Below are 14,249 nucleotides of genomic sequence, written 5' to 3'. Positions count from 1 at the left end.
TTTCCAGATCCTGTTGCAGCAGCATAGTGTCAGTAGTGTCCTTGACAACCCTGCCAACCTTTGTATCGTCTGCAAACTTGGACATTAAGCTTGATATACCATCATCAATATCATTTATAAATACAGAAAACAATAATGGACCCAACACTGAGCCCTGAGGGACTCCACTAATAACATTAGTCCACGATGAGCAGTGGCCATTGATTACCACTCTCTGTCTTCTCCCCCTCAACCACCCCTTTATCCATAGCAGCAATTTGCCTCCAATGTCACACTGCTCCAATTTGTGTAGCAGTCTTCCATGTGCAACGTATCAAAAGCCTTTCTAAGATCCAAGTATATAATATCAAAGTTATTCCCTGTATCCAGTTCTTTTGTGACTGCATCATAGTATCCAATCAAGTTGGTCAGGCAAGACTTCCCCTTAACAAAACCATGCTGTGTCTGAGCTATAACTGAAGTCTTGTCTAAATGATCCTGCAGTGCTTCTTTAACCAGTGCCTCCATTAATTTTCCTGGAACAGAAGTTAAGCTCACGGGTCTATAATTACTTGTGTCAGCCTTTGATTCTCCTTTGTGAATTGGGGTCACATTTGCACATTTCCAGTCTATGGGTACCTCCCCTGAGTCCAAGGAAGCTCTCATAATTATGGCTAAGGGTTTGCTTACTTCCTTTGCTGCCTTCTTTAATATAACTGGATAGATCCCATCCACCCCGGGTGCCTTTCTTGTGTTTATCTTCAACAGTTTCTCCTCCACTTTACTCCCAGTTATTTCAAGATTCTGTAGCTTACTGCTAGAGTTGAATACACCTCTGGCATTCCCCTTGCTGAATAACTCCTCATGTGTGAATGTCAATGCAAAATATTCATTTAGTTTGTTAGCTACCTGAGCAGGATCATCAACAGTTGACCCATCAATATCAAGTGGACCAATCTGATTCATCCCCTTCCTTCTAGAGTTTACATAAGTAAAGAACTCTTTGCTGTTTTTCTTTGCATCCCTTGCCAAAGATTTCTCGTAATCTGCCTTCGCCTGCCTAACCTCCTTTGTAACTTGGTTGCATATCAACTTGTATCTATCATAGGCTTCTGTGTCTTGTGTTAATTTGTAAGTATCCCATGCATTTTTCTTCTCTGCCATATGCCTCATTAGTTCATCTGACATCCATTTTGGCCTAAACCTTGAACAATATTTCTTAGTTGGTATGTAAAGCCTAGTAGCTTCCAAGATAAGTTCTTTAAATGCTTCCCATTTTGAATTTGCTGTTGGTAACATCATCAGTTGGTCCCACTGTATAGAATTTAAATACTGTCTCAGTCCATCGTAGTCGCCTTTACGGAAGCAATAACCCTTCCCTTTACCCCTAATGGTAGTTACCTCTTTGAGTAAATCCCACTTCAGCAGACTGTGATCACTGCCACCTAGTGGTTCATTTATCTGCAGATTCTTAATGCATGAAGAATCACTGCTGATAATCAAATGAAGAGTATTACTCCCTCTAGTTGCCTCCGGAACATGCTGATGTAGAAAACAATCATCCAATAAATCCACAATAGCCCTGCTAGTGCGCCAGTAACCAGCCCCCAAATTCCAGTCAATATCTGGGAAATTAAAATCTCCCATTATAAGACTCTCTGATTTACTGGCCCACTCTATTTCCCTGTACAGTTCCTTATTATACTCATCAGAGTCATTAGGCCTATAGCACACTCCTACTCTCAATTTTGATCTCCCAATGCTTATGTCCCACCAAACTGACTCAACACTGCGATGTCGACTGGCTTCACGTCCTTGGTTTTTATGTGTTTCTTAACTAATAGCATAACCCCTCCCCCCCCTTCCTATCCTGTCTATCCTTTCTGTAGACGTTGTACTCCCCAAATTGCAGTTCTGCATCCCTTATATCTGTGTGACACCACGTCTCTGATATCCCAACAATATCTGCCTTTGATGTTTTGAGCAATACCTCAAATTCATCAAATTTATTTACTAAACTCCTAGCATTGGTGTACACGCAAGTATACCTGCACCTGTTTCTATTCTTAGCTACCCTAACACAACCCATGTGTTTACTTGTACCGCAATGGCTCCCAGCAGTCTCTGAAATACCATGCATCTTGTTTTTCAGGCTTCTGGTCATTCCAATAGAAGCAATGCAAGAATCTCTTTCACCTGTGCCAGTGGCTACTGTCAATCTATTGGTCTTTGTCTCCCCCCAAGCTAGCAGTTTAAAATATAAAAACTACTTGAGCAGCCGCTAGAAACGGGCATACATTTGAATTTGTTTTAAATAGAGAAAGAATTCCGAGAGATTTCCTTCTTTACCTATGATGCTATTGAGAGACAGGGGTTGTTATAGATCTGAAATAAAACTGAAAGACGTTCGTCGGGCGTTGTTGAACAAGCTACATTGGAGGAGTATATGTTTTCCAGTAAGTGGTTGCGAGCAGTGGGCACACTGAAGAGAATCATTTCCTCTAACCAGGTACAAAGGTGTGACCGAGGGCGCTGACTCTCTTTAAAAATTCCAGCTGTGAGTTACAGGCTCCGAAAAAGCGATAAGTGTTTGGCTTTTTATTTACATAATTGTTATTTCATATTGTACTTAATTTTTTTTTTTTTTTTTTTTTTTTTGGTAGTTGTTGGCACATAGGTTTCTGTGGCCATAATGCACCTCCCAAGGTTTTTGCAGTACTTTAATCCAGCCCGAGGCGGGAAGCGAACCCGCGACCTTTGGGTTGCCAGGCAGGCACTTTACCCAACCGGCTAGCTAGCCCGGTCGGCATTGTACTTAATACGTAGTCTTATAGTTATACAGGGTGATTCACTACCAGTGCGACAAACTTGCAGGAGGTGTTGTGGGCACAAAGACGAATCGAAATCACATAGCATTGCAGGATCCGAAATGCTTTCGTCATGCGGTAGAGGACGTTGAACGGGAGGTCGCGTGAACAGCGATCCCGCTGAAGTCAGCATTTGCGAACCGTTTCTGTTGAAGAAACCAAGTAGCAAAAGTCCTCTGGAGTGGATAATCCGCAGGCTCCAATGATTGGACGCGTTGCAGATGGTATGAACTCATTTGGTTTGTTGACAGTATCCTCCATACAGTGGATTGGGAAATACCCAATCGTTGGCCTATCGCTCGAGTACTCGTACTCAGATTGCCTTCTGCAAGACAGCATGGTTTTGTTAAGGGGAAGTCTTGCCTGACCAATTTGATTGGATATTATGATGCAGTCACAAAAGAACTAGATGCAGGGAATAGCTTTGATATTATATAATTGGATCTTAGAAAGGCTTTTGATACTGTTGCACATGGAAGACTGCTACACAAATTGGAGCAGTGTGACATTGGAGGCAAATTGCTGCTATGGATAAAGGGGTGGTTGACGGGGACAAGACAGAGAATGGATATCAATGGACACTGCTCATCGTGGACCAATGTTATTAGTGGAGTCCCTCAGGGCTGACTGTTGGGTCCATTATTGTTTTCTGTATTTATAAATGATATTGATGATGGTATATCAAGCTTAATGTCCAAGTTTGCAGACGACACAAAGGTTGGCAGGGTTGTCAAGGACACTACTGACACTATGCTGCTGCAACAGGATCTGGAAAGGTTGAGCAGATGGGCTGAGAAGTGGCAAATGAAGTTTAACATTGACAAATGTAAAGTACTACACATGGGAAACAGCAACCCCAGAGCAACGTATCAATTCTGTGGTACTACACTGACAGTGGTAGAGAATGAAAAGGACTTGGGGGTGGTTGTGCAGGCAGATATGAAGTTCTCTGAGCAGTGCAGACGGGCTGCAAGAGTAGCTCATGGAGTATTGTCAATGATATACAGGAATATTTCCAGCAGGGATAAGGAGGTGATTATTCCCTTGTATAAGGCAATGGTCAGGCCACACCTACAGTACTGTATACAGGTCCGCAGGCCTCATTTCAAGAAGGATGTAGAGCTGCTGGAACGAGTACAGAGAAGGGCAACAAGATTAGTGAATGGAACAAAGGGGTGCTCTTACGAAGAAAGGCTTAAGTTTTGCAAATTACAGTGTCTGGAGACTAGGCACCAGCGAGGTGATCTGATAGAGGTGTATAAAGCCTTGAATGGTTTAAGCATGCTCAATGCTGATGGGATTCTTCCTCTAGCTCAGAATAATCACCTGAGAGGGCATAAATTCAAATTGAGGAAAGGCAGATGTGGGATAGACGTGCGGAAATTTGCCTTTAGCCAGCGGGTGGTTGGTTGGTGGAACAGACTTCCATCCCTTGTGGTGGAGGTTGATAGCCTAAATAAGTTTAAGGCTCAGCTGGACAGGTATTTTGAACGAACATAGGGGTGAAGAGGAAGTGGGTTTTTTTTTTTTTTTTTTGTTTTTTTTGGCTGATGCTGCATAAGCTTGCTTTCTTGCATCAAATGCCTCTACTAATGCTAATGCTAATGCTAAGACGTAAGATATTCTCCTCATTGTCTGTCGTCCTCGTCGTTCGCTCTCGATTCATGGTACATCTCGTGAAACAACCAGTCTGACGTAACCTTCTGTGCACACGTGCGAAAATCGTATGATGAGGAGCACGCCTGTGCGGGAAACGTTCCTGGTACAAGCGCAGAGCGGCGCGCCCATTACAGTCCGCAGTCCATACGAGAGGTACTTTTTGGCCAGTTCAACGTTTGAATACTCGTCCATCGTACTGTCTCGGGAACCGGTTCGCAAAAGCTGACTTCCAGCGGAATCGCTGTTCACGCGACCTCCCGTTCAACGTTCTCTACCGCATGACGAAGGCATTTCGGACCATGCAACGCTATGTGATTCCGATTCGTCTTTGTTCCCCCCCCCCCCTACACCTCCTGCAAGTTTGTCGCACTGGTAGTGAATAACCCTGTAGTTACGCTGGTTATTTTAATTTAGATAAAGAGTTTTTGTGGAATACTGTACTACTTAATATACATAAAACCGTTATTTCGTTCGAATCTTGCAGCCATTGTTTTTGTATATAGTGGTAGGGAATTAAAATTTTTAATTGAGGTAACTAGGTAGCTCTAACTATTAATTACATAGAGTAATACGCTTCACTGTTTCTATTACATAGCGTAGTATTGACATTTAATTAATTTAATTTATTGATCTTATTAATTTAGAATAGCATGCCCCAAACTAGAGCAGCAAAGCAAGGCACAAAGTGGCAGGAGTGCTGTGACTAGGGGGAGAACTGAGGGGGGCGATTCTCCAACGCATCACAGCCTAAAAAATGTGCAACTTGTGAAATGTTTGCCGAACTCTGGAACGGAGCATGATATTGTCATGGGGGATGTCTTTGTGTGTGCGCAATGTAAGGAGTGTAAGGAAATCAGGCGACAATTCAGCGTTGCTATGGGCCTATATGAGAGTTTGAAAGACAGGGTGGAGGCCCTCGAAGGATCTAAATTCAGAGGCCCATCAAGAACTCAGCTCCCCACATCAACGCCAGAGCTTGCACTTGGTCATCACGCAACACAGCGGCAACCCCTAAGGCAGAATGCGCTGGTCCCACAGGAACTAGTTGTTGGTGACTCTATTGTCAGGGAAACGGAGGAACGTGCTTTGTAAAAAGGATAGGTGGAACAGGACCAGGGTATGTCTGCCAGGGGCAAAGGTTGATGACGTTGTAGAGCGGATATCATCTTTTAAGGGCACAAAAGGTGATATAGTTGTACACGTTGGCACTAATGATATTAGGAGTAGGAGACCGGCAGAATTATTTCACAAGTACAGGTCACTGTTGAACAAAAGCCGATAATTACGGTTGAATTTGAAAGTGTCTGCAATTCTGCCCAGACACGATAGGAGGGAGTATATGATGAGAGCCTTGTCGATCAATTCGGCCCCTGAAAGATTGTGCAAGGCTCAAGGGATAAAATTTTTTTCAGTATGGTCTGTACTTGTTAACAGGAGAGACTGCTTCTACAGGGATGGGATACACTTAAATAGAAAGGGTGCAAGAATATTTGCTGATGCTATCGAGACAGTGTTAGGTGGGTCGGAAAACTGCTAGCTTGGGGGGAGACAAATACCAATAGATTGACAGTAGCCGCAGCCAAAGGTGAAGGTGATTCTTGCACAACTTCTATTAGAATAAGTAGCGACCTGAAGCGAGGGGTATTGGGGGTTTCAGGTACGAATGGCAGTCATCGTGAAATAGGTGGGTATATGGGATATTAGGGTAACTAGAAATAAGAATAGGAGCATGTATACCAATGCTAGAAGTATATTAAATAAATTTGATGAATTTGAAGTGTTGGTCAACACATCAAAGGCAGATATTTTTGGGACAGCAGAGACGTGGTGTCACACAGATATAAGGAATGCAGAAATGGAATTTGGGGAGTACAATGTGTACAGAAAGGGAGGAGGTGTTATGCTGTTAATTAAGAAAAACATAAAATCAAAAGAAGTGCACCCAGGTGATATAGATGAACAGTGCACTGTTGAGTCAGTTTGGTGTGACATAACACTGCGAAAGCAAAAATAAGAGTAGGAGTGTGTTATAGACCTAATGGCTCGAATGAGTACAATGAACAATTGTACAGAGAAATAGAGAGGGCTAGTAAATCAGAATGTCTTATAATGGGGGATTTTAACTTCCCAGATATTGACTGGAACTTGTGGATTGGGCACTCACACACTAGTCAGACTTTTGTGGATTTATTGGATGATTGTTTTCTGCAGCAGCATGTTCGAGAGGCAACCAGAGAGAGTAATACTCTTGATCTGGTTATCAGCAGCGATGATTCGTGCACTGTATTACGAATTTGCAGATAAAGGAACCACTAGGTGGCAATGATCAAAGTGTTCTGATGTGGGATTTAATTACCATCAGGGGTAAAGGAAAGGGTTTTTGCTTCCGTAAAGGTGAGTACAGTGGTCTGAGACAGTTTTTAAATTCTGTACAGTGGGATCAACTGACGATGTTATCAACAGTAAATTCTAAGTGGGAAGCATTCAAGGAATTAATCGTGGATGCTACTAAAAGTTTCATACCTATTAAGAAATACTGTTCAAGGTTTAGGCCTAAATGGTCATCTAATGAAACAGAGAAGAAAAATGCATGGGATGCATATAAATTATCAAGCGACTCAGAAGCCTATGGCAGATATAAGCTGGTCTGTAATCAGGTCACAAAGAAGGTTAGACAGATTACGAGAAATCCTTGGCAAAAGATGCGAAGAAAAACAGCAAGGATTTCTTTATTTATATAAACTCTAAAGGGAAGGGGATGAATCTGATTGGTCCACTTGACATCGATGGTTCGACTGTTGATGATCCTGCTCAGATAGCAAACAAACTGAATGAGTATTTTGCATCTACATTTACACATGAGGAATTATTAAGGTTTGAAAATGGCAGACGGTTATCAAATTGTAGCAGGATACTTAATGATTTTGTAATAACTGAGAGCAAAGTGGAGGAGAAATTGTTGAAGTTAAACATAAGAAAGGCACTTGGGGTGGATGGGATCTATCCAGTTATATTAAAGGAGGCGGCAAAGCAACTAAGCAAACCCTTAGCCATAATTATGAGAGCGTCCTTGGACTGAGGGGAGGTTCTCATGGACTGGAGAAGTGCAAATGTATCCCCAATTGACAAAGGGGGATCGAAGGGTGACACGAGTAATTACAGACCAGTTAGTTTAACTTCTGTTCCGGGTAAAATAATGGAGTCACTGGTTAAAGATGCATTGCAGGATCATCTAGACAAGACTGCAGCAATAATTCAGACAGCATGTATTTGTTAAGGGAAAGTCTTGTCTGACAAATTTGACAGGATATTATGATATGGTTACAAAGGAACTGGATGCAAAAAATAATTTTGATATCATATATTTGGATTTCAGGAAAGCTTTTGACACTGTTGAGCATGGAAGACTATTGTACAAATTGGAGCAGAACGGTATTAAGGGTAAGTTGCTACAATGGATAAATGGATGGTTGAGTGGGAGAAGACAGAGAGTGGTAATCAATGGGTGCTGCTCTTCACGGACTAATGTTATTAGTAGAGTCCCACAAGGTTCGGTGTTGGGTCCACTGCTGTTTTGTATATTTATCAATGATATTGATGAAGGTATATCAGGCTTAATATCGAAGTTTGCAGATGATACAAAGGTTGGCAGTGTTGTTAATGACAGTAATGGCAGTGTGCTACTGCAACAGGATCTGGCTAAGTGGCAACCGAAGTTTAACCTTGACAAATGCAAAGTACTGCATATGGGTAGAAGTAACCCCAGAGAAACGTACCAGCTGTGTGGTAGTACACTTAAGGTGGTAGAAAATGAAAAAGGCCTGGGAGTAATTGTGCAGGCAGATATGAAATTTTCTGAGCAATGTAGACAGGCTGTAATGGATTGTCCCTCTGTATAAGGCAATGGTCAGGCCACGCCTTGAGTACTGCGTTCAGGTCTGGAGGCCTCATTTTAGGAAGGATGTAGATTTACTTGAGCGTGTACAGAGAAGGGCAACAAGATTGGTGAGAGGAATGAAAGGATCCTCTTACCAAGAAAGGCTTAAGTTCTGCAAATTGCAGTGGCTTGAGACTAGGCACCTGCGCGGTGATGTGATTGAGGTGTATAAGGCCTTGGTTGAGCACGCTGAATTCTGATGGGATCCTTTCACTTGTTCAGATTACGAACCTAAGGGGGCATAAATTCAAATTAAGAAAGGACAGATGTAGAATAGATGTGCCGAAATTTGCCTTTAGCCAGCGGGTGGTTAATTGCTGGAACAAACTTCCATCTGTCGTGGAAGTTGATGGGTTGAATAAATTTAAGGAGGAACTGCACAGGTATTTGGAGGGAATGGTGTGATTTTTTTTTTTTTTTTTTTCTGGTTGATGCTGCATAAGCTCATACACTTGCTTTCTTGCATCACATGCCACTGCTACTACTACTACCTATTCGAGTTCTAGAAAAGTTTAGTTTTCTATATTTAAGAAGGCTAGATGTCCATAATTGTGGTTCAGGTTTTATTTGGAACAGCTTGTTATTTGTTTGCATTTTCCACAGCAGTTTCCATTGTTCCAAAGATGTTCTCCGTATATTGTTTATAATCAGGATATGGGACTAAATCATTTGTTGGGGCTATGCTGGATGGATGCTTTGCATCATCATCTGCACATTCATTTCCTGGAATACTACTGTGACCAGGGAACCAAGAGAAGTTACAGTTTGCCATACTCATGTAGACACATCAGCTTATATCTTATGGGCTTTAATAAAGGATTGTTAGGTGAAGAAATGCTTTTCAAAGCTAAAAGAACACTGCGAATCTGTATATATTATGCTTTTATTTATTAAAAGGAGTGAGATGTTTTTCAGAGCAATCTTAATGAGAGAAGTAGAAGGGGTGGGATGATGATATCCAGCTCAGGGGCCTGGGTGTGCCAAGCTCATACTCACCAGATGTGGCTCCTGGGGTCACTTGGGCAGATGAATGCATATTCCGGGTAGCCCTGTTCCAGATCAACTTATACTGTATCTAGGGTGACATATATATATATATATAACCATGCACTACATGCAAGCAGCGCAGTACTGTTTCAGATCAACTTCTGTTGTAGGCTTGAGTGCTATTTATCGCTCATTAATGTAGCTGTCATTTTTGTTGTTTTAACTTTCCAAATCGTATTCACCTATCACGACACTGACATCGTTTCTCTTCTTTTTGTTGCATTTTCAGTCTGACTGTGGCTATTTTTATGCGTGTTCCAGTTTCTCTATTCACCTTCCTGCACCATTTAATAGTATCCACGTGGATTTTATCGTCACCCTCGCCTTTGCTGATATTTAAACCCCTACCTTTAACAGTTGTGAGCTCTTTCTTCATCATCCAACTCAGAATCACCTATGCATTCCCTCCAATAAATATTCCCTTAGTACCATATGCTGTCTGGATTATGGGTGATCAGGACCAGAATATCCTTGCCCATAATACTTTCCGTACACTGATGTAAATAATTGTCAATTTGTTTCAAATTTTTCATTCCACGTAAGTTTCCTTCCACTTGTTCCAATCAATAAGCACAATTGAAATTGCCCATAAAAAGGCATTTACCCTTGCTCGTTCATTCCATCTGCATGACCTCTCGTCATGTGTTGCAATCATCCACTTTATAGCATATCCCCACTCTCGTCTCCTTTCAGTTATCTCACACCACTTCATCAGTTTCTGCTGCTTCAAGCAGGGATTTGTGAGAAAACATGTCAAATTGTAAGTTCTGTGAGAGTAAAAATAGTGAAGTAAGGGATAGAGGAGCATATAAAAAACACAAGGACGTAGAAAAACTGTTCTTTTTGAGAAATAAAGGCAAATTTTAAAAATATGGGAGAAACGATTTAGTCGTACTTGAATAAAATATCCTTAGAGTCAGGACGTTTTTTATGAATATACCAAATATGAAGGTTATTAAAATCTACAGTAGTCAAGATAGGTCAAACTGTATGGTTTCAGTCAGATCACGCTAATTTACATACCGTATGGTAAAATTTTAATTCACCCTTTTCACTTCTAACAGCCACAGGAGTTTCACCCATAGATCTTAAACAGCCACAGCAATATCATATTTTAATATATTACTGTGCCTCTATAAAAAGAATTGCCAAGGCATATTATTAGTGGTTATATAGAAATTATAAACTTTCTGCAAGCATTAAATCTTTTCCTTAAAGAATTATTATTCACTGGAAAACAGGCAACTTATTGCAGTAATCAACGATTCGCTAGCTAATGGGAAACTTCCTTTCAATCTAATTCAAACAGCTACCACTGTAATTCGAATTTATGCTGCTAAAATTCTTTATAACAATCAAAATTCCGCCTTCATTCATTTTACTGACGCCTCTTAGAGTCTTATAAAGTTCAATCAGGTGTCCTCTAGGGTGACTGATTTCCACACTGCTACCCATATAATCAGTCTTTCCTCTAATGGTCGCCCTTTTGCCAAACTCACCATGCAAGTTTCCCATCTCTGGACCCTTCAAGAGCTCAATTTCTTTTAGATGAAGTTTCCGTACCCGGACACAGCAATTTCATTGTACAGTGGAATTATGACTGTAGGACAGTTCTTTATTAATCTGAAGGACACTATAGGCTTTTCTGGCTGCCTGTTTACACTGCTCAGCAAACTTCATATGTGTAAGTATTGTAACTCTCTTGTTCCTTTACTGTTTTTAATTAACACCACCAAGCGTTTTATTCTGGGGTTGCTATTCCGCAAATGTAAGCCTTTGCAATTTGTTGCACGAAAACATAGTTGACTTTTCTAACCATTCTTGAATTATATGCAAGTCATCCTGCTCTTCATGAAAATCCACCCCTTTTATGAAACACAAAAAGAAATACTCCACTTCTGCCATTACACCATTCTGAACAATATCAATCAACGTTAATGACAACCCTCTGCCTTGCGATCCATCTTAGAATCAATTCAGTAATCCCATGTTCCAGCTTATAGTGACTTCATGAGAGTCAAATGCTTTGCTAAAATTCAAATGCAGTTCTGAAATTGTTCCTTACACCAAGTTCATGGATAACTGTCAAAATAGCTTACCAGGTGAGTTATTTGCCTTAACAAAACCGTTGTCTTTCAGAAAGCCATATTTTAAAATCTAAATACCCGTGGATTGCTTCTAAGATTTTCGTTACCACTGGAATCAGACTAGCTCGTCTGCAGGAATCTCTTCTGAGCAATGCAGTCGGTTTTGCAAGGTAGTTCATGATGTCTTGTCAACGATATACAGGAAATCTTCTAGCAGGGATAAGGTGATTGTCTCCCCTATATAAGGCAATGGTCAGGTCACACCTTGAGTACTGTGTACAAGTCATCTGGTGAATATAGGCTTGGCACACCCAGGGTCCTGAGCTGGATATCATCACTCTTCTCTTTCTTGATTTTTCTCAGGGTAATTCAGATTTTTTTTTTTTTAGGCTGTTGCAGCCTAAGCCTCGGGCTTCTTTGCACCATAAGGCTAATAATAATGTCTGGAGGCCTCACTTTAGGATGTAGAGGTGCTGCAATGAGTAGAGAAGGGCAACAAGATTAGTGAATGGAACAAAGGGTTGTTCTTACAAAGAAGTTTTCCAAATTAGTGTCCAGAGACTATCCCCACCACGAGGTATTCTGATCAAGGTGTATAAAGCCTTATCATAAATTCAAATTGTGGCAACAGTTGTAGAACAGATGCACGGAAATTTGCCTTTAACCAGTTGGTGTTTGCTTGCTGGATGAAACTTCCATTTGTCATAGTTGACGGCTGCAATAAATTGAAGGCAGAACTAGACAAACATTCAGGGCCAATGGATGGGTGAAATGGGTTGTTTTTTTGGCTTATGATGCTCTCTTGCATCATATGCCTCTAATACTTAAAAAGCATAGCATATGATTCAAGAGAGCAAGCATATACAGCAACATCCAAAAAAAAACAAACACACCCATTTAATCCAAGCAAACCACCCACAGGCTAAAGGAACATTCCTGCATATTTATTCTTCAATTGTCTTCCTTCAGTTTGAATTTATGCCCACTTGGTATGTAATCTGAGCAAGAGGAAGCATCGAACTTGCTACAACCATCCAAGGCCTTATATTGAAAGTTTTCATGGACGTTATTAGTGGAATCCCCCACAGTTCTGGGCCCATTGTTTTCTATAGTTAGTATATCATGCTTAATATCTATTTTTTTAAATGTTACAAGGTTGGCAGTGATTAATGAGAGTAAACAAAAATTTGGCAAACGGATTTAGAAATGGCAGTTTGAAGTTTAACAGTGCTGCATATGGGTAGCACACAGTACCCCACTTTAATGTACCAACTGTGTGTTGCTACTCGGGGTAGTGGGAAATGACACTTGTGCAGTTACTTATGAAGAGCACAGACAGGCTGCCTGGGCAGCTCATCAGGTTTTGTCAATGAAATACAGGAACTTCGCTAGCAGGGAAGCAATTATCCCATTGTATACAGGGCAATGGTTTAGGCCACTTGAGTACTGCATACAGGGCTTGGGCCTAATTTTGGGAAGGTTGTAGATCTGTTGAAAAAAATTAGTGCCTGGAGACTAGGCACCCGTAACCTGATCGAGGCATTTAAGGCTTTGAGCAAGCTAAACTCCATGGAAAAGTTATTTGGGATTATTTTTTTTTATGCTTCATAAGCTTGCCTTCTTGCATATGGTGTGATAACTACTGCAACATCTTTCTTCTAATTATTGCATGATCACTACCTACTGTTTCCTTTGACAGGTAGTGATCATGCAATATGAATGAAAATATTATGGGGGTAATGATGAGATCCAGAATATCCTTCCCCATATAGTATTTTCATACTGGTACAAATATTCATCTAATTTAAAAATTGTTCCCAATGGTGAGTCCCCCCCCCACAATGCTTGCCCATCCCATCTGGTCTGCAGATTACTCATTTTCATTATACTTTTGCTTCCATCTCACCACACTGATTCCATGCTGGGAGGTATAACTTGTTTCAGCAAAAGCTTTCTGTGCTCAGTCTGCTTTTGATACAAAGCATAACCCCATCACCCCCTCCTTATCTTCCTAAATACATTATACACACCATATTTCCTGGGTGTGTATAATGTATCATCCCCACTTTTCTAATTGCACATTTCTGTTAGCCCCATTATGTCAACATTACTTGTCCTAACCTGACATTACTGTAGGTACAGCTTTTCTTCTAAGCACACCTGTCAGCAATCCTCAAAAAACGAAAATTTAAGTAATGAAATCTCCCTTACCAGACACCTCTTGAGCTTGGTTCTCAGTCAAGACTATTAGAAATTACATGTTAATAAACTTCCTGCCCAAAAAACACTTTAATAGGTGTCCATTTTGTGTTTTCAATCCCCCACCACACAAAAAATGTATATTCTTCCAAGGGTAGCATTCACTGCTTGACATAGGTGGTTTTTGCAGGTCAATAGGCATTATAGTAATATTGGCATTAATTAGACGTGTCGTGGGTATAGATTACTCAACTGGACAGTACACTCAATGAGGTGTGTACGCATTCTGTACCAATGGTGAGAATTAATATGCTCATGTTCATACAGAATGTAAACTCTAATGCAATTCTCTTAGAGCACATCACCTAGCAAGGAAATAAAATTATCAGACTGAGATGCTGTTTTTTTCAATTGGGGAAGGGAGGGGGAAAGTACCAGAATAAGTATGAAGTGGTTCGGGTTGGGTTACGTTTC

General features: G+C 40.8%; 1 protein-coding gene across 1 annotated transcript in view; it reads right to left on the bottom strand.

Moving 5' to 3' along the window:
- Positions 1-10,572, bottom strand: part of LOC150082494 (polyadenylate-binding protein 2-like) — an 83,363-nt gene extending 72,791 nt beyond the window's left edge. The window contains exon 1 of the mRNA XM_090377791.1: positions 10,513-10,572. Coding sequence (XP_090233917.1) covers positions 10,513-10,572 — 60 coding nt within the window. The remainder of the gene's footprint in view (positions 1-10,512) is intronic.
- Positions 10,573-14,249: the final 3,677 nt, after the last annotated feature.

Source organism: Mastigoproctus giganteus, chromosome 7 (genome assembly GCF_048544385.1).
Source record: "Mastigoproctus giganteus isolate SK-2022 chromosome 7, ASM4854438v1, whole genome shotgun sequence".
NCBI classification, from domain to species: domain Eukaryota; kingdom Metazoa; phylum Arthropoda; class Arachnida; order Uropygi; family Thelyphonidae; genus Mastigoproctus; species Mastigoproctus giganteus.
Note: the sequence above shows the minus strand (reverse complement) of the source record. Positions and strands in the feature narration are given on the sequence as shown.